General features: G+C 42.5%; 1 protein-coding gene across 9 annotated transcripts in view; it reads left to right on the top strand.

The window, feature by feature from the left end:
• LOC101443502 (merlin-like) overlaps nt 1-20,783 on the top strand; it is a 106,830-nt gene that overhangs the window by 82,938 nt on the left and 3,109 nt on the right. For 8 of the 9 annotated variants that reach the window (XM_058285978.2, XM_058285980.2, XM_058285975.2 and 5 more), the window contains 10 exons: nt 311-386; nt 2,395-2,532; nt 4,769-4,843; nt 6,160-6,273; nt 7,533-7,655; nt 8,768-8,985; nt 16,023-16,125; nt 17,506-17,639; nt 19,168-19,318; nt 20,564-20,764. In XM_058285978.2, the coding sequence (XP_058141961.1) occupies nt 311-386; nt 2,395-2,532; nt 4,769-4,843; nt 6,160-6,273; nt 7,533-7,655; nt 8,768-8,985; nt 16,023-16,125; nt 17,506-17,639; nt 19,168-19,318; nt 20,564-20,764 (1,333 nt within the window). The remainder of the gene's footprint in view (nt 1-310; nt 387-2,394; nt 2,533-4,768; nt 4,844-6,159; nt 6,274-7,532; nt 7,656-8,767; nt 8,986-16,022; nt 16,126-17,505; nt 17,640-19,167; nt 19,319-20,563; nt 20,765-20,783) is intronic. The other variant, XM_058285981.2, reaches the window with a different exon arrangement.

Here is a 20,783-nt window from a genome sequence, read left to right as displayed (position 1 = left end):
TTTCCTTCCTATCTTTAATATTTAATAATCATCAGACACTGTTAAGTGTCCTATGTTGACAACAGAACTGTACAGACTGACACTATGGCTACATTGTTGTCTCCTTCCCCCTTTATCTATAGAAATATGAAAAAAATAAAACCCTCACAGAGTCCATGGACATAGAACTAATACAAAATCCAAAATAGGTGCTGCCAAAGCTCATGGCATTTTATGACTAAGGGCAAAATAAGAGCTTTGAATCAAAATCATAGAGATGAGATCCTAGACTTTTAGGAACACCAAGTCTAATCACTGTTCTGTTCTGCAGGGATGAAGCTGAGATGAATTATCTGAAAATTGCACAAGATTTGGAAATGTACGGCATCACTTACTTCCCCATCACCGTGAGTGCATTTCACGTTTTGATTCCGTTCTGACTTGAGGTGCCAGTAATTTTGCAGGAGCTCCCAGGTGCCTTTTTCCAGGGTGACTTGAGTGGCTGCTTCTCAAATGTGTGTATGGGTCATTTCATGGGAAAAGGGAGAGAGCTGTGTCCATCAAATTTAGTAGTGACCTGCTTTCTGAAAATACTGGGATACGCAGAGTTCAAGGGGAGAGACAGTTTCCTTGTGAACTCAGCCGAGGTCCTTTTTTTTTTTTTTCTTTTATAATAAAGCTTTTATTAGGGAAAATTCTTACAGGTTCAGGGCCACAAAATTTTGCAAATTAAGGCACCATAAGAGATAAGAGATGCTTTCTCACCAAAGTCAGGTACAGGTGATCCTGGTGTCCCACTACAGGGTGAGCCAAGAGGGCTGGTCTACCAGCTTCTCTTTACTTTCTCCTTGAGCTCAGCTGTGGTAATCAAGCCTCTCTCCCTGGTCTTCTCTCCTTGGGCCTATTAAGGCTTCTCTGTCTTTCTGCAGTTGTAAGTGAACATAAAGTCTTCTCTTTGCTTTCTCTCACATGGCAAGATAAAAATGGTAGTTTCTTTTCTGTGGGCGTCTTCTCTCTGTGTTTCTGTTCTAAGTTCTCAGTTTACACACAGCCTATCAAGAGTGTGTCTATGTTTGTCTTGTCTTGTCTTGTCTTCAGTGCCTGCCCTAGGCAGGGCTCCCTCCCTTCCCACCGCTGTCCAGGGGCCATGGATGCATTCTCATTTTTGTTTTTCTGCCCTGGGAAGTCGTGGTTCCCTCAGGATGTCATGTTCTCCTTCAGGAATGCTTGGTGGCTTGTTTCTCAGGTAAGCCTGAGCTGTCTCTGGTTCTGCAAGATGCCTGAACTGTTCCCTTTCCTTGTCATCACGGGTCATAAGGCTGGGAATTAGAAGGAAGAAGTGTGTTAGGCCTGAAAAGTGCCATTCCAGGTAGCCTGAGGATCAGGTCCAGCCAAAAGGACCTCTCCAGGGACACTGAGAGTCTAATGGTCCAGAGATTCTCCTGAGGAATGGGGAATGGAAGGCACGTCTCTGTGCTGTGTTACTGCCACACATTTTATGCTCAGCTGTGGTCATCCTCTGTGTGCTTCTGGGGGGAAAAGTATTGCAGAAGCTAAAAGGGCTCATAAATTATGACCCGACGTGTGCTCTACGTGATTTCTCACCATCACCACAACACTGGGAGATGCCCAGAATGGTGTCTTTACCCATAGAGGGGGAAACAGAATCGGCCACGGGAAGTCAGACCTTGAGGCTGGAAGTTGGTAGAGACCAGGCTGGAATCCTGACTTCTGATCCTGGGACCCCTTCCAGTCCATCTCATGCCCTCCTTGTACATCAGCAGGGGCATTCATGGCCAGTCTAGCTGGGCCCAGTGTTTGATGGAGTGTGAGAGCACAAGCCAGGGGTTTTTAATAAAACCCTGAAATCTGTGTCACTAATAAGTATACATTTTAGTCAGTTTGAAATTTTGCAATAGTTCCCTTTGGGTAGCATATATATAATTTTTAAAGCTGTTCAGATTTTGGATATTCAGACTCAATTTTGGAACAGTCTGGTACCAGGGCCCCTAGCAGGAGTAGAGGGTCCCAGTTAGTTTCTCCCAGGATGAGACATGCCAGGGCAGCCCTGGCGGCTCAGTTCCCTCTTGCAGCCCCAGGCAGAGCTGCGAGCAGCACACTGTGCTTAGACCCTGTTTTGTTCTGGTTACATAGCTCCTGAGGGATGCTGTGGAGGCCCCAGGGGGCAGAGATAGCTCTAGAAAACCCAAGCGTTAGCTCCAAGAACACTTCTAATACTCTCATTTCAATATTTCATTCATGGATGAGGCCACATCCACACAAATAAAATGTAAAGAAAATCCATCTCTATTATTTGCCAGGAAGGAGATTAAAGCTGTCATGTTTTTCTGCTCTGCCTCTACGTTTCAGTAGAAATTGCATTTTAAACACTTGCCGTGATTTATTCTTTCACAGCAAAATAAAAACTACACGGATCTTTTACTTGGTGTGGATGCCAAAGGAATTCACATTTACAGCATCAATAACCGGTTTTCTCCAAAGAAATCTTTTGAATGGAGCAATATCCGAAACATTTCCTACCGAGAGAAAGAAGTAGGCACAATCCGATTTTTGTAATGCTTTCTGAGAGTGAGTAGAACTGACTGGAGTGTCTTAAAGTAAAATCTGCACCTATCCCATTGTCACGTAACTATTTAGTTTTAAATATCTCCTTCTTACCTTGTGGGCTCCTTGAGAGCAAAAATGTATCTTGTGTATCACTGTCTCCTCAGCATTTTCTGTGGGTTTGTTTTGAATTGAGGAAGAAAAAAATTCTCAAGTCTTTGACCTTTCAAAGGGTTGTTTTAAAAGGTCCAGGAAGAATTATCCTAGAAAAGGAAGGAAGCTGAAAACATATCACCTTCAGATGTCAAAATCACGGAAAGCTACCTGATCATCATTTCCTTGCATGTCAGGTCAGCAGGCTCCTGGTAGCAGCCAAATAAGTGAGCCCGAACTTGACTGTCCTGGTTTTCACAGCTGAGGCAAGCACAGAGCTTACACTCAAACAGGGACAGTAAACCACTGGACCTATGAAGGGTAATTTTATTGAGTCCTGCTGTGTGTTAGACATTGATCTAAGTATTTTCTACACATGACACACTCAGACCTTCACCAGCCAATGAAGTAGATATTACCAGCTTCCTTGCACAAATAAACAAATTGAAATGGAATGAGGGAAGCGAATTTGGCTCAACAGATAAGGTATCTGCCTACCACATGGGAGGTCCAAGGTTCAAACCCAGGGCCTCCTGACCTGTGTGCGCAGTGCTGATGCGCGCAAGGAGTGCCGTGCCATGCAGGGGTGTCCCCCACATAGGGGAACCCCGCGCACAAGGAGTGAACCCCGTAAGGAGAGCCGCCCAGTGCCAGAAAAGTGCAGCCTGTCCAGAAATGGTGCCGCACACATGGAGAGCTGACGCAGCAAGATGGCGCAACAAAAAGAGACACAGATTGCAGGTGCCGCTGACAAGAATACAAGTGGACACAGAAGAACACACAGCAAATGGACACAGAGAGCAGACAACGGGGGGTGGGGAAGGGGAGAGAAATAAATAAAAAATAAATCTTAAAAAAAAAAGAAATTGAATGAGATTGGATAAGTTTTTCAGAGGTCTTAGCAAGACTTTCTGGTTGTGAGTCATAGAAACCAACTTGAGCTTGTGAACTTGACTGCATTTGTGACACAAATGTTTCCATGTGTGGAGAGGCCTGAGAGAGATTCTAGAGAAGCTATAGAAGGGTCAGAGACTGGGCAGATGCCCCCAAATGGGCCTGGTACACCCAGTTCACACAACTAGTAAGATTTAAATTCCTGTCTCTCTGAATCTGTTTCACACAGGCTCTGGGCTTTCTCTACTCCTGTAGTGCTTTAAACCAATCTGTTTGATCCTTGCACTTCAGTCTCTCTGAGCCTCCTAAAAGGGCCCTCAGGTTTCTAGAAAATGTGTAATAGAAAGAAAGAGCTTGCTGAGCGGGAGCCTTTGCCCCAGGTACGTTTTATTTCTTGACAGTTCTTCCCCTCAGATTTGCCCTATCTAAATGCCTGCTTTTAGTTTGAAATATTGACTTACAAACTAGCACAGTTTACTGTGCATCAGGCTCACTTAGAGAGTTTCCTGAAACACACTGCTGGGCTCACCAAATCCCAGATTGGCATTTCTAACAAGTTCCCAGTGATGCTAATGCCACTTTCCTGGGTATCATACTTTGAGATCAACTGAACTGGGAATAACTGGGCATAACTAAAGTCCCTAGAACAGTGCCTCACACACAGCAGGTGCTCAGTAAATGCTTATTGTAGGAATAACTTCCTCAGGTAGAAAGTGCTTTATTCTTTCATGTCTGTTTAGCTATTTAGATTGGGACCCTTCTTTAAAACCTGTTTGGGAGTTAAAACTAAAAACACCTATAGTGAAAAGGAATTTGCATAAAATGGGGTTATTTTAGGTTTCCTTACCTTCTGAGGCAAAGTTCTTGAATGTGTAATGAAAATTGTCAGTATCTCAATGAGGAAAATGCCTTTAATTGCCCTAAGAAGCTGTCTCCGTGGCCAGGATCATTGAATGGTTTAAGTAGAAGGTGTGAGAGCCGGTAGGCGTTGCTCAGTGTTCAGCCTGTGCTTCCATAGATGGGTGCCCAGTGGATTGTTGTGCTGACAGCAAACACAAAGGAAATATTTCTCTTCCTTGCCCACTTTCAAAGCTTCATTTGCCAAAAGGTTTGGGCTACTTTTAGTAATCTTTATAATGTCTTGTTTAATCCCCCCACCCCTTTCTTTTGTCTTCAGGTGACAATTAAACCACTTGACAAAAAAGCTGAAGGTTTTAAATTTTTCTCTTCACAAACGAAAGTCAATGAACTGGTAAGTCCACGTCTGCCGCTTGACTTATTGAATTTATTTTCCAAAAAAGAAAGCAGGAATACCCTCAGGCAAGCATTCATACTGAGATTCTGGGCCCTGAATTGGAATTGCGCCTCCAACCCCTTATTTAACTTCACATTTTCCACCTGTGAAAGACGAATATACCAGGACTACTTTGTGGGCAGCTGGGTAGATGAAATAATGTCTGAAAAATCGAGACATGCCATTGCCATGTACCGTGTGTTAATGGCAAGAACTGAATTTAAAAATTCAGCTGTATTCATGACTTTGGGCACAATTAGGTTAAGAAATTGTTCTGGATCATTCCTCTGAAGAACTTTGGATACCTTTCCTATCATTTGCAAACTTTTGATTTGGACCTGATTCTTCTGTAGAGAACTGGAATCAGGAAATGGAAATGCTGCAATGAAGTTGTGAAATAACAAAGGAGCACGAGAGAGAGGAGTCGGTCGTTGGCCATTCTTTGGTCCTGGGAAAAGGGAACTGTTTTGATATAAATACATTTAAGAATGTTAGTGCTATATTAATCAGCCAAAGGGGTGCTGATGCAAATACCAGAAGTCTGTTGGTTTTTATAAAGGGTATTTATTTGGGATAGAAGCTTACCAGCACAAGGTCTTCAAAGAGTAAGTTACTTTTCTCACCAAAGTCTGTTGCCACATGTTGCAGCAAGATGGCTGCCATCTCTGTGAGTGTTCTACCTTCCACTTCCTCCTAAGGTTCCATGGTCCCAGCCTCTTCCCATCTCAGCTGTAGGCTGGAGGGCTGGTCTCTTTCCCTGGAGCTTGCTTCTTCCCTGGTCAGCTGCAGCTGTAGGCTATCAAGCTCATCTCTCTTCCCAGGGCCTCTGCAATCTAATGAGCAGTCTCTTTCTCTGAGTTCTTTTCTGCATGCTTATGTCCATGTCAGAGTTTATTTTAGCCCCACCAAGGCGGTGGGGACTCAGCCTTACACACGCTAATGACATGGTCAAATACAAGCCCTAATCTTGATTTAATGAAGTAAAAGTGAAACCTCTAATCTAATGTAATCTAATACACTCAGAGGAACTGACCAGTTAACGAACATAAGCTATATTTCTTTTTGGAATTCATAAACAATGCCAAACTGCCACAGTGGCCCATGAGCACACTTTGGGAGTACTATATGGTGAGAAGTATCCAGAAGTGGTGAGTCACCTGTTGGCTCTGCCCGCCCTTCTCCCCCCACACCAAGGCATTTGGAAAGGTTCCTGAAGTCAAGCTGGGATGCAGAGTGTTGACCACGGGGTAGCTGCAGTCTCTTGCATTTCACAGATCCTACAGCTGTGTATTGGAAACCACGATCTCTTTATGAGGAGGAGGAAAATGGACTCCATCGAGATGCAGCAAATGAAAATACAGGCCAAGGAAATGAAGGCTCAGAAAAAAGTGAGTTCATTCTATTTAAAATTTGGGGTTTTTCTCCACATTTTGTCTTGAAACTGTTTGCTATCCCTGAAGGAGAGGTAACAATTTTAAAAAATGATGTGCCAATTGAAAGATTAAATATTTTCATACTTAGAAAAAACCTAATCTAACCCAGTAACTTACCATGAAGATACTTCCCTTGTCTTAACAACCTGGCAAAGATCTTTGGCTCACAGTAGCATATTATGACCCTGTGGAAACAGAGTAAGTCCTCTGTTTTAATAAGGAAAATCTGAAATCAGAAATATGGACCTCCCTTTAAGAAGGGAACCACCTTTAAACTAACAAGAGATCATGAATCAAATCAATTTTATCCCAAAGTATTTCTAATTCAGATGCTGTGCTTAAAAGGGCTTAGTCTGTGCTGATAAGAAATGAAATTGACAAGTTTCTGAACTCTGCAAAGATCTTGGGCTAGCTGATGGTTCAATCTCAAGAGAAGGTCCCAAGGAAAACCAGACTTAATTATGTTCTGCTATTTCCTCTTCTGTGTCTCCTTCCCTCTAAAGTAAAGAGATAAAGACTCATTCTGTCTTTGTTTTAGGACAGAGCTTGGGTAGAATTTTCAAATTTTAAATTTGCATGAATGTCAACATTTCTTAAAAAAAAGAATTTTATACAATTGTGGAGAGATAATACATTACTGGGTTGGAGATGATAATGGTTCCTTATTAAGTGGTGTCAGCAAGGAGGCCGAGGCTCCAGCTAAGGCTTGCCTCTGGATGCCGTGCTCCCACCTGGGTCTAGCCGGGGAGGGAAACTTGCCCGCTCTCTAACAACAGCAGTCTTGGTTTCCTGGGGCTCCTGTGACAAAGTACCAAAAACTGGGTGGCTTAAAACAGCATTTTATTGTCTCACAATTTTGGAATCTCCTTTCTGTCTGTGTGCAATTCCCCCCTTCTTGTAAGGTCCCCCCTGTCTTAACTTCTAACGTCTTCAAAGGTCCTATTTCCAAATAACGTCACAGCCGCTTACCAGGAGTAAGGCCTTGAACATGTCTTTTTGGGAAACATAATTCAACCCATAACAGCACAGAGCTTGGCAGCCACCAGCATGCACAACAACAGGCACAGGTGCAGGCTCCTTTGCCTCCCAGAACACACCACCAGATGCTCTGTGAGAAGGGGGCCCAGCTGCTGAACTTGAACCAGATCAGCTCTGTGTTAGAGGTATGCCTAGGGATCAGATCTGGAGTGCCCTTCCTCTCACTGCTTTGGCAGCTGGAGCATCAGAGGTTCGTCCACGAGAAGCAGCTCCGCGAGGAGGCAGAGAGAGCCCAGGACCAGTTGGAGAGGCAGCTCTTCCAGGTGGAGGCGGAAACCCAGCAGACCAATGAGGCCTTGGTGAGTGGCCGCATCTCCTCCCGGGGCCACCGCCCTTCCGAGAGGCGGAGAACCCGGGATGCCACCGATTCAGAGTGTTTGGGGTAACGCCATGAATCTACTTATGGCCAAGGAGAGCCCCCAATTCCATCAGGAATATTTATCCAATACAGAGCATTTAAAAATTATATAGCATAACCACACCCATCAAAAACCCGTGGGCGAGGTGCAGCCACTGTGGAAACCAGTCTGGTGGTTCCTCAATAAGTTCGCGTCACTGTACAGCCCAGCAATTCCACTCCTATGTGTAGACCCAAAAGAATTGAAAATAGGTGCTCAAACAAAAATGTATACACAGTAGCACTATTCACAATAGCCCAAGGGTGGGAACAGCCCAGTGTCCATCAGCAGATGAATGGATAAACAAAATGTGGTCTCTCCATACAGTGGAATACCATTCAGCCTAAAAAGGAATGAGGTTCTGATATGTGCAACAAAATGGATGAGCCTTAAAAATATGCTAAGTGAAAGGAGCAGGCACAAAAGGCCACATACTGTATGATTCCATTTCTGTGAAATGTCCAGAATAGGCAAATTCAGAGACAGAAAGTAGATTAGTGGCTGCCAAGGTAGGGATGGGGTGGGGGAATGGGGAGTGTCTACCAAATGGGTATAAGGGTTTCATGTTGGGGTTATGAAAATTACTTGAACTAGATCAGGGGTTCTTAACCTTTTTTGATCCATGGACCCCTTTGCCAATCAGGTGAAAACTGTGGACCCCTTACTAAGTCCATACTATACTGTGTATTATTTAATAAATATATCAAACGTCCACCAACACATTTCCACAAGAATAATGTTTTTTTTAAAAATTTCAATTCAAGCTCATGGACCTCTTATTAAGAACCCCTGAATTCGATGGTGGTGATGTTTGCACAACATTGTGCTACTGACGTGTACACTTAAAAAATGGTAAATTTTTAATGTTACATATATTTTACAACACACACGCAGAAAGCCATGAAAAACTATGGTTGTACATCAGGGTATGATGTCTTCGACATCCTCCCTTGATTATCATATACTCTGTTGCCCAGGACCCTCCAAAAACTAACTCGATCTATTGTCCCCAGTTGCAGTCCCAAGAGGCTGTGGAGCTGTTGGCAGAGAAGGCTCAGATTGCAGAAGAAGAAGCCAAGCTGCTGGCCCAGAGTGTGGCGGAGGCAGAGCAGAAGCAGCAGCTCCTGGAGCTCACGGCCCTGAAAACTAAGGAGGAGAGGGGGCTGGTGGAGCAGAAACTGCGGGAAGCTGAGAACGTGGTCATGAACCTGGTCAGGGAGTCTGACCGCAGGTGCGGGGTGAGGGAGGCCTGCTAGCTCTCAGGGTGCCAGAAGGGAGGGTGGAGTCTCAGCATACCCACCAACTGGAAATATTCCTGTCCTGAGTAGGGCCTGACGGCAACATTGCTGGGCAGAGGTTCCTACTTGCTTTGGCCTTAGAAAATTTATCTAAATATTATGACACTTTCAATTTCCCATCCACTCCCCAAAATGGCTCCCTCATCTGTTTGCTCATTGTCTGCTTGTTGAGTCCACTTGTCTTCTTTAGGAGGTACCAGGAACCAAACCCAGAACCTCCCATGTGGGAGGAGGGTGCCCAACCACTTGAGCCACATCCACTCCCTCTTTATTGCATCTGCTCATTGTGTCTGTTCATCTTCTTTAGGAGGCACTGGGAACTGAACCTGGAACCTCTGCTTGAGCCATATCCACTCCCCTTTTCATTTTTCCTTTGTTGATGTTTGTTTGTTCGTTTAATTTATTGAAGTATATCACACATTCATAAACATACATAAACAATAAGTGTATAGTAATAGTTGTTAACTTACAGAACAAACATAATTAACACCATATATGGACATCATACCTAATCCTACTAACAATACCTTGCATTGTTGTGAAACATTTTTAACTAATGCTTAAAGAGCTTCCTACCAAAATATTACTATCAACCTAAGTATCTTAAATTTAGTGTATTTTTCCCTCAACCCACTCTATTATTATTTTTATTATTATATCATTTATATTTGAACATACATAAACAATAAGTATATGGTAGAAGTTGTGGACTTACAAAGCATAACATCATACAGGGGACCCACACATCAATGCACTACCAACAACTTGCATTGTTGTGAGACATTAGTTACAAATGATGAAAGAATATCATCAAAATCTTACTACTAACTATAGTCCTTATCTTATATTTGGTGTATTTTCCCCCAACCCTCCCTATTATTATTATTTAATGTTACATTAAAAAAAATGAGGTCCCCATAAAGCTCCCACCCCCCTCACCCCACTCCTCCCACATCAACAACCTCTTTCATCATTGTGGCACATTCATTGCATTTGGTGAATACATTTTGGAGCACTGCTGCAACACATGGATAGTGGTTTACATTGTAGTTTATACTCTCCCCCAGTCCACCCAGTGGGCCATGGCAGGACCTACAATGTCCAGCATCTGTCCCTGCAGTACCACCCAGGACAACTCCAAGTTCTGAAAATGCCCCCACATCATATCTTTTCTTCCCTCTCCCTACCCTCAGCAGCTACCATGGCCACTTTCTCCACATTAATGCTACATTTTCTTCCATTACTAATCACAATAGTTCCAGAATAGAATATCTGTAAATCCACTCTAATCCATACTCTATTCCTCCATCCTGTGGACCCTGGGATGGTTATGTCCACTCCCCTATTATTTTTTTAAAATATATTTTTATGACAGAAGTTGTTAAACTTATAAAACATCATGCACATGTGCAGGATTCCCTCTCAACACACCACACTGTGTTATAGATCACGAGATAATATCATCAAACTATTACTAGGTCCATAGGATATATTTGGCATACTTTTCCCATACTCCACCATTGTCAACACAGTATATCTTTGGCTTAGATGCATGAATATTACATTTTTACTGTTTACCACAGTCCACAGGTCACTCCAGTTGTATTTTTCCCATGCTTTTCTACATTCCTACCACCCTGCATTAGTGGTGAACATCTGCTTTAGCTCACAAAGGATTCCTGCATCTGTACCATCAGCCACAATTCTTATCCACCTCTGGGTTTATCATGTTATTCAGTCCCTAGATTATTCTCTAGCTTTCTTTCAATTGGCATTTACATCCATAGACTACCCTTTTCAGTCACCTTTTGATTTATAAACCAGCTGTTACTCACTATAATGTGTTACTATCAACTCTATACATTTCCATACTTTTACAATAAAGTTAATTAAAATTTTTATGTACATTAAACATCAGTAGTCCATCTCAGTCCTCCTCTTATCTCCTTTAAGAATCCACCACCTACCACCAGGTCTTGAAGATATTTTCCTACATTTTCTTCTAAAAGCTTTATGGTTCTTGCTTTTATATTTAGGTTTATGATAAATTGAGTTAATTTTTGTATAAGGTGTGGGAAGGGGTCCTCTTTCCTTCTTTTGGTTATGGATATCAAGTTCTCTCAGCACCAATTCTTGAATGGAGTGTTCTGTCCGAGCCGGGTGGGTTTGACAGGCTTGTCAAATATCACTTGACTATAGATGTGAGGGTCTGCATCTGAACCATCAAATTGGTTACCTTGGTCTATGTGTCTGTCTTTATGCCAGTAGCATGCTGCTTTTATCACTAATATGATTTAAAGTCTGGAAGTGAGTGTCCTCCAACTTCATTTTTTTCTTTTTAAGATGTTTCTGGCTATTCGGGAACCCTACCCTTCTGAATAAATCTGATACTCATGTTTTCCATTTATTTTAGAAATGCTGGTAGAATTTTTATTGGGATGCATTGAATCTGTATATCAATTTGGAAGAATTGTCATCTTAATGATATTCCAATCTGTGAGCATGGAATGTTTTTCCAATTATTTAGGTCTTTTTAAATTTCTTTTTAACAATGAGTTGTGGTTTTCTGAATACAAGTGCTTTACGTCATTGGTTGAGGTCCCATTTATCTATTTTTCTTTTGCTGCTCGCGTTTAGGTGTGAAGTTCATGAAGTTATTTCCTGTTACAAGGTCCTGTAGATGCTTCGCTACATTGTCTTCCAAGGTCTTTATGGTCTTGGCTCTTCTATTTAGATCTTTGATCCATCTTGAGTTGATTTTTGTCTAAGGTGTGAGATGGTGTTCCTCTCTCTTTCTTTTGAATATGGATATCCAGTTCTGCAAGCACCATTTGTTGAAGACACCATTCTCTCCCGGTTGAGTAGGCTTGGTGGCCTTGTTGAGTATCAGATGACTATATATGTGAGGATCTATATCAGAACTCTCAATTTGGTTCCATTGGTCATTTTATCTATCCTTGTGCCAATACCATGCAGTTTTGACCACTATAGCTTTGTAGTATGTTTTAAAGTCAGGGAGTGTGACATCATTGGTTGAGTTTATTCCTAAATATTTTATTCTTTTAGTTGCTATTGTAAATGGAATTTTCCCCTCAGATTGCACATTACTAGTGTCTTTTTTTTTTTTTTTTCATTACTGATTTCATGGAATATCTTTTTCCAACCTTTCATTTTCAATCTATTAGTATCCTTGGGTCTAAGGTGCATCTCTTGCAGACAGCATATAGATACCTCATATTTTCTTATCCATTCTGCCAGTCTGTGTCTTTTGATTGGGGAGTTTAATCCATTAACATTCAGTGTTACTACTGTAAAGGCAGTTCTTATTTCACCTATTTTGACCTTAGCGTTTTATCTGTCATGTTTTATTTTCACGACTCCTTTGAGACTTTTAGTTCCATTTACTGATATAATCTTCATTTCTAGACTCTCTTCCAAGCCTCCATCTTCTATCTTTTCTTTTCAGACTATAGCAACCCTTTAGTATTTCCTGCAAAGCCAGTCTCTTGGTTACAAACTCTCTGTTTCTGTTTATCTGTGAATATTCTAAACTCACCCTCATTTTTGAAACACAATCTTGCCGGATATAAGATTCTTGGTTGGAAGTTTTATCACACAGTATCTTAAATATATCATGCCACTGCCTTCTTGCCTCCATGATTTCTGATGAGAAATCAGCACTTAATTTTATTAGGTATCCCTTATATGTTATGCATTTCTTTTCTCTTGCTGCTCTCAGAATTCTCTCATTGTCTTTTGCATTTGACATTCTGATTAGTATCTGTTTCAGAATTTGTCTATATGGGTTTATTCACATGGGAGTACATTGTGCTTCTTGGACATGGATATCCATGTCCATAAATAGGGTTGGGAAATTTTCAACCATTATTTATTCAAATGTTGCTTCTGCCCCTTTTCCCTTCTCTTCTTCTTCTTGGACACCTATGGCATGTATGTTTGCATGTCTCTTGCTGTCATTTAGTTCCCTGAGACCTTGTTCAATTTTTTCCATTCTTCATCTGTTTCTTTGTATGTTTGCTTGTAGAGGCCATTTCTTCAAGCTTACCAATCCTTTCTTCTGCCTCCTCAAATCTGCTATTATATGATTCCAGTGTATTTTTTATTTCATTTATTGTGCCTTTCATTCCCATAAGATCTGCTATTTTTCTGTGTAGGCTTTCAAATTCTTCTTTGTGCTTATCCAATGTCTTAATATCCTTAATCTCTTTAGCCATCTCGTTGAATTTATTAAGGAGATTTGTTTTAACATGTATGATTAGTTGTCTTAATTCCTTTATGTCATCTGGAGGCTTATCTTTTTCCTTTAACTGGACCATATCTTCCTCTTTCTTGGTGTGGATTGCAGTTTTTTGTTGGCATCTTGGCATGTGGCTTACTAGATGTATTTATTCTGGGTGCAGTTTCTCTCTTTAGTTTAGGGCTTTCTTGCCCTTTCTCCCTTCCTGGTTGTATAGAAGGAGCCAAGGATGTAGTTGGTGCTATAAGCTGTGGAGGCTCAAGCTGCCTATGGGATAGATAAAGCTTCTCCCAACTTTCTCCTTTGCCAGGGGTAGGGACAGAACCACAACCATGTGTAATAATCCAAGTCGTACAGGCCTCGACTCTAGTTGCCCCAAGAGACTGATGAAGCTTCACACCCCTTCCTCCCCTGCCTGGGGCAGGAAAGGAGCTGCAGATGTGGGCAGCAATCTATGCCATGCAGGCCCAAAATGACTGCAGTTGTCCTGGTAGACTTCCAACTATTCACTCTGTGCCAGCCGAATGTAACTGTAGTTACCTGAAGAGGCTGGTGCAGGGACTGCCAGCCTTCTCCCTGCTAGAGGTGGGACGAAAGCCTAGGTTGGGGCTACAGGCCAGTATGGGTGAAAGAATCTGGTCCCTGCTGTCACTGTGATTTTCAGTCAGCCTGGCTTCCCCTCGTGCTGGGGGTGGAGTCAAAATGGCAGCTACTGGCCTCTTTCTGACTTGGACAGGTTCAAACTTTAGCTGTTCTTAGGGATATACTTTAGCCAGCCGAATTTACTAATCAGTAGCTGAAGTTGGTGGCCAATTGTCTCTCCTTTCCCTGTTTATGGGAAATGGAGCATCCAACTCCAGCCACAGAACAGCTCCGAGGTGGCTTGTGCCGCCAGAGTAGAATGATCACCATCTGCAGTGTGGCCTGTATTTTCCTGAGAGCCTGGTGCAGGTCCCTCCAGCTTCCTCCCTGCCAGAGGTGGGTTGGGGCTTAGGCTAGAGCTGCAATTCCCTCTTGATGGAAAGAAGCTGGTCCCTACCAGCACTGTGATTTTCAGTCACCTGCTTCCCCTCAAGCTGGGGGCAGAGTTAAAATGGTGGCTTAGAGAGTTTCAAACTTTAGCCATTCTTAGGGTTAGCTAGCCGAGTTTATTAATCATTACCTGAAGTTGGTGCCCAACCGTCTCTTCCTCCCCTGTTTTTCGGAAGTGGAGCTTCCAATTCTAGAAGCTGAATAGCTCCCAAGGTGGCTTGTGCTGCCAGTGGAGGATGGGCCCTGGCAGCCGTGGTGTGGAGTGCTCTACTTATAAATCTTCTCTGCAGATGGGCAGTCTCCTCCTTCCATTCCGTCAAGGATGTTGCAGGATGCGCTTCTGGTCTCCTGGAGCCCCCAAACAGGTGTTTTACCGCTCTGGGTGATTACTAACTGCCCTGTAGCACGAACTGACTCAAGGAGCTCCTTACTTTGCCATTATCTTGCTGGTTGTCCTCCCCTTTTAATTTTGATATAATTTCAAACTTAAAGAAAAGTTGCAAGAATAGTACAAGGAACTCCTGTAGATTTTTGCCCCATTTTCTTTATTCCTCTCTTTTTTCCTCTCTCTCTCTCTTTCTGTTTCTGTGTGTATGCATTGAGAATATTTTTCCTGAACATTTGAGTAAGTTGATATACCCCTTTGCTTGCAAACATGTCTGGACATATTTCATAAGGGCCTTCTTTTATATAACCACATTTTGATGGATCAAAATCAGGAAATTTAACTTTGATACAATACTCTTCTAATCCATAACCTATATTCAGATTTTGTAAGATGTCTCAGTAATATTGTTTTTAGTTTTTTTTTACTGGAGCAGGTGTAGCTCAGGTGGTTGAGCACCTGCTTTGCATGTATGAGGTCCCAGGTTCAATCCCCAGTACCACCTAAAAAAATAATTAAATGTATGTGTATTAGTCAGCCAAAGGGGTGCTGATGCGAAGTGCCAGAATTCTGTTGACTTTTATAAAGGGTATTTATTTGGGGTAGAGGCTTACAAGTCATAAGGCCCTAAAGAGTCTAGCTCAAGGTACCTTAAGAGGTCCTTTCTCACCCAAAGGCTGTTGCCACATGTTGAAACAAAATGGCGGACGATGTCTGTGAGGGTTTGGCCTTCTTTCCTCTTAAGACTCTGAAGGCCCAGCTTCTTCCTGTCTCAGGTGTAGGCTGGCATAATGCTCGTCTTTCCAAGCTCATTTCTGTCCAGACTCAGCTGCTCTCTTCTCTCCACAAGGTAATAGTAGACTATCAGGTTCATCTCTCTTCCCAGGGAGCGTCCAGATCCTGTCTAATGAGCTGCCTCTCTTCCTCTATGTTCTCCTCCATGCATTTATTTCTGTCTGAGTGTCCACCTACCAAGGGGGCAGGGACTCAATGTTCTACTAATGTGGCCCAAAACCCCAATCTTAATTTAACCAAGTAAAAGTGAAACCTCTGAATTTAATATAATCTAATATGCCCAGAGGAACACACTAGTTTACAAACATAATCCAATATCTATTTTTGGAGTTCATAAACAATATCACACTGCTACAGTACATAATTCTACTGACCACAGTGCTCTTGGCAGAGCAGTGCTCCAAGTCAAGATGAGAGGAGGTGGCCCTGTTCGGAGTGGGTCCAGGGCCGGGGGCGAGGGTGTATTGATGCTTCAATTTGGGAACATTCTCTTTGAACAGATCCAAAGAGGCTGAACTTCTGAGACAAGACCTACAGAAAGCCAGAGAAGCTGAAAGAAGAGCCAGGCAGAGGTTCCAAGAAGTGACCCAGACTTCCCAGCCTGTGGGTTTGTTATTCTAACAGCTGCAGGGTCTAACAGGGTCTGCAGCTGACCCTGGGCACTGTTTTGACCTCAACTAGTCCTCATCTCTAAGAGACTGGTGCTGTTTTATCCAATTTCACAAACAAGGAAACTAAGGCAATTTAGAGCTTCTCCCCTTTCCCACTGCTCCCTGTCTGACCTAGACTTCAACGTTAAGGCACTGTCAGTTTGTCGAAGTTGCTTCCTCTCCCGCTTGCTCTGCTTATGAGAGGGGGTGTAGGAAGGAACGTAAAAGGGGGAGGAAGAGGTTTCTCTTGACTGGTGCAGTTGTTATGTGGCCTCGCCACCCTCTGCATGGGGCAGATAGATGCCCAAACATTGGCTCCTTTCTCTATGGCATGCTTTTGTGGTTTTTGGCTGACCACCCCATGGAGCTCCAAAGCATGGTTCCCTTGCACAAGCCCCCTCAGCTGCCAGCATGCTACTTCCTTTTCTGCTCCTGCTTGGCAGTTGGGGGTACCTAGCTCTTGAGTGGGGCCCTTTGTAGATGATTCGGGTCCACTCCCTTTCTCAGTGTCCCCTCCAGCCCAAGGGAACATCCACCCAGCTCTACTCCTGCTGGGAAAGTACCTGGTTCTGCTGTAGTTCTCTCTGCCCTTGGCTTTCTGCCTTCAGACTTTTGCAGACAAATCAGACACCAGTGTCTGAATCCTTTAAACTCCAGGGGACACACATAACATTCTACAAGCACTTCTGGAATTTAACTTCCTCATTAGCACATCCTGCATAGATGGTGCCCTGGGCAGATGTTGGCATTTTTCTTTAGAATGAAGGAGTGTGCCATGGTTCTCAGGAGCAATTCTGGAGCCCTGATAACATCCAGTTTGACATTGTTAGGTAGTGATGCCACTTAAACCTCCATATTTCCTCCATATTAAATGGAGGTATTTCCTCCATATTAAAAGTGATGAATCTGGATATACGGAGAGTTATAAGCTTGTCCAGAGCAAGTCTGAACTTAAGCCCAGATCTCCAGGGCCATGTTCTGCTTCTAAGCAAAGTGATACCTTGTCACCTTGCTCACAGCTCGTTCTGTGACCTTGGACATATCACAAAGCAAATAATTGTACCTGTGCTTTGTGAAATGTGCTTTGCTTATATTATTGGCTCCATTTTACTGACAAAAAAAAAAAAAGCCTCAGAAAGGTTAAGTGATTTGCCCAAGGTCACACAGCTGTTAATCAGCAGAACTGGGATTCAAGTGAAGTTTGACTCTAGAATCCCTGTTCTCTTTCCTATATTTTACAGGAGACAATATTGAAAGAAGGATGAATGAATATAGGCAAAGTTCCACTGTTAACTGAACTAATTTTTTTTTTTTTAACTCATTTTCTTTTTAGCCTTTGTACCCTTATCCTCAGCAGCTTTCAACTCCAAATGATATTGTAGACTTTGGATTTGAAAAGGGATCTCTGAAGTTGGACTTGGGAGATCTGGACCTGAAGAGACTCTCTTTGGAGATTGAGAGAGAGAGGTAGAAATTTCAAAAACCACCCACAGTCTATTGGACCTGTTAGTTGTCCTCTGAAGTCCTAGGTCTTGTGGCAGGGAGAGTTCCAAACATAGAGTTCATCTGTTGGGCCAGTCTGGTATAAAAATGCCTGGATTTGAATAAATATGCACAGCTGGAGTGGGTCCACAAGTATATGGCTGAGGTTTCCAGATCTGCCTTTGTGTGGGAGTTAAAGAAAACGGAGTGGGGAGAGAGAGGACCAGTAGTCATAAGATCCACTTTCTGAGAGCCTGTGTGATGGGCTTTATCAAGATGCTGCATATAACCATCAGAAACAGCTCTATGAGGCTGGTGGGGATTATTCCTTCTTGTCATTTTGGGAAACTGAGGCTAAGAGAAGTTGACTGGTCCCAGGCTACACAGCAGTACCAGGACCGGATTCCAGGCCTATCTGGCTCCGAGCCTCTGTTGTCCACCTGATGGCAACAACATTTACCCACAGAGCTCAGGCATAGAGCTTCCACCAGGTGTCAGAAACTGTTCATATGTTTTGCATACATTAAATCATCTCCTAAATTACAAACCCAAGTAGTATTCCTGTCCCCATTTTGTAGATGAGCAAACTGAGGCTCAGAAAAGAGTGGAGGCTCACGCTGCAAGAGTGGAGGCTCACGCTGAGGCCTTCTGCTGTAGACTGCTCTGCATTCTGGGGCATGTGCCCAAGCACAGGAGTCAAGTTCTGTTCCTATCTTAAATTATGATGGTTTTCGTGGTTGGTTGGTGGCCACACATGCCTTGGAAGTTGTTAAATATTTTCAGTATCATTTTTGCGTAAGACTAGGATGAGGCTCTGATATTATCAAATCATGGTAAGTTTCCTTTGGAAGCCCTGCTATCTTTCCGGTTATTGAGTGCTTACCACATACCAGGCACAATACATGGAAAACAAATACAAAAACAAAAGAAGTGATAAACATGGGGGAAAAAACCCCAACCAGGGTAAGATGATAAGGAAGAGAGTCTACTTCACCTGGGTCTCAGATGATCCATGACAGCTGTGGCAACAACTTTCAACTTCAAAAGGAAAAGGGCACCCCCCTCCCCACTGAACAGATTTGTTTCTTCCTCATACCCTTTCTTCTCAGTAACATCCAAGGAATATAGGGCGGAGTGGGCTTTTTCAAACCAGAAAAAAACATTTTTTTTTTTCTGAGAATGGTGCTTGTGTGACAATTTGCTAATGTTGATGGCACACTTGCTATGCATCAGGCTTTACCTATATTACCTCATCTACTTTTCTAACGACCCTGTGAGGAGAGGGAGGTCATGACCAGCACTGAAAAAGAAAAAAGAAAAAAAAAGAGCAAAAGGTACATGAAATAGAAAATATTAGAGCACAATGTAAGGACACTTTTAACTTGGAAAAACTTTGTCTTTCAATTATATTTGCACACATATGGCTACTGGGTCATGATGGAAAAAAGTAAAAGAATATAAAGTGGTTTGAGTATAAATGCCTGCTCATCTGCCTTTCTGTGGTTTACTATAGGCTGGATTATGTGGAGAAAAGCAAAATGTTTGAGGACCGATTAAAAGAGCTTAAATCTGAGATCCATGCCATGAAACATGACAAAAAAATGGGGCAGTTCTGTGACCAGAAACAAGCCCCTGGGCTGCTGGACCCCAGCCTAGGCAGAGAGGTATGTACAGGAAAGTCTTAACCAACTCAAATTGCAGGTTCTGGGGATGAGAATTGCAGCAAGAAGTAGCTGCTATGCTCAGTACCTGCCTGTCTCCTCTCTTGAATCTTCCAACGTTCTACCTTGTCTCCTTTGCCTTTTTTTCCAGTCCTCGCCATGGCTTCCCTGCAAGCTGTCCTAAGCAGCTGTTCAAGTCAAATGTCTCCTACTGCCTGGGTGGGTGTAAGATCTTAACTTGAAAGGTCTAATCTACAGCTTTTCTCTGGGTTTTCTGTTGTCAATGACTGCTCAGGAAGATGTCTGCTTTCCTAACAGGGGCCCTAAAGTGAGTTTCATAAATGCTTCAGGTTATACCTTCCATAGGTGGAGAAGATTCATACAGCTGTTTTTAATTTGGTAGCACAGACAATTTCATTTATATAGCTGTAACATCCTGTGACTATTTTCACTTCTACTTCAAAGCAAAAACTGCCCTAAGTTCTTTTTAAATAGTATTTTATATTATTATCAAACACCTTAATTATGGCAGTATGTTTAATACAATTATTGGAGTCTCAGTCACCATTAACTCTAAGAGAATTAGGCAGGTATCATTCAAACTTTACATAATTATCTGTATACACAAACTCCATTAAGAAGACATTCTTTCTTGGCTAATATTCCCTGTCATGTCATTTCTGTAATCTGCAAACTTTTAACTTTAAATCTGCAAACTATTTTGCCTTCATTACATGTGAGATATTCCTAGTCTTGATCTTTTCTATCTCTGCCTGAGAGGAAGAGAAACGCTTTGGCCCTTTGAGCTTGGTCAAGTTCAGCTGCATTGGTAAACTATGCTTTTCTCCCATAGATCCAGTGCCACTCATGAATGTTTTGACATTCATGTGGCTCACCAGGGAGGAAAATCTCTTGAGACAGAACCCACTGCTCTTTGCAGTAAAAATGACCCTGCCTTCAATAATTCTACCACCTTTCTACCTCCATTTACTGTCAGGGGAAAACTGAAACTCTGTAGAGACTTAACTAGGAATGGTCTTATATTTGGTGCAGATGACACTTCCTTGGGAGTTTGGAAGAGGTCCTGGGCAAAATTCAACTATGTGTGCTCAAAGTGTTGGGCAAGTTCCTTTCTGAGGAGAGGCTGGAATGTCCAAGCTGGGATTTAGTTCAAGACTATCCTCGTAGTTCATAAAAAATGTTCATGCTATGAAAAACAATTATATTTAGAATCTTTTAATTCTGAAGGTACCAACATGGATAAATACCAATGGAAATGAAAATCAGGATGAAAATCAACAGCCTTTGTCATCTTTGCCATTAAATGCTATTAGCAGCAAACTGTGTATCCACAACCACCTCCATTGTGCAGCAGGAGACAAGCATTTTCAAATTATCAGCACCTCAAATTCCAATAATGCAAGAGCAGACACACCAAAAACTATAAAGGTAATAATGAACCTCAATA

The sequence above is a fragment of the Dasypus novemcinctus genome, chromosome 23 (genome assembly GCF_030445035.2).
Source record: "Dasypus novemcinctus isolate mDasNov1 chromosome 23, mDasNov1.1.hap2, whole genome shotgun sequence".
NCBI lineage: Eukaryota > Metazoa > Chordata > Mammalia > Cingulata > Dasypodidae > Dasypus > Dasypus novemcinctus.
The sequence above is the reverse complement of the archived record's forward strand: the minus strand, read 5'-3'. Positions and strand labels throughout refer to the sequence as shown.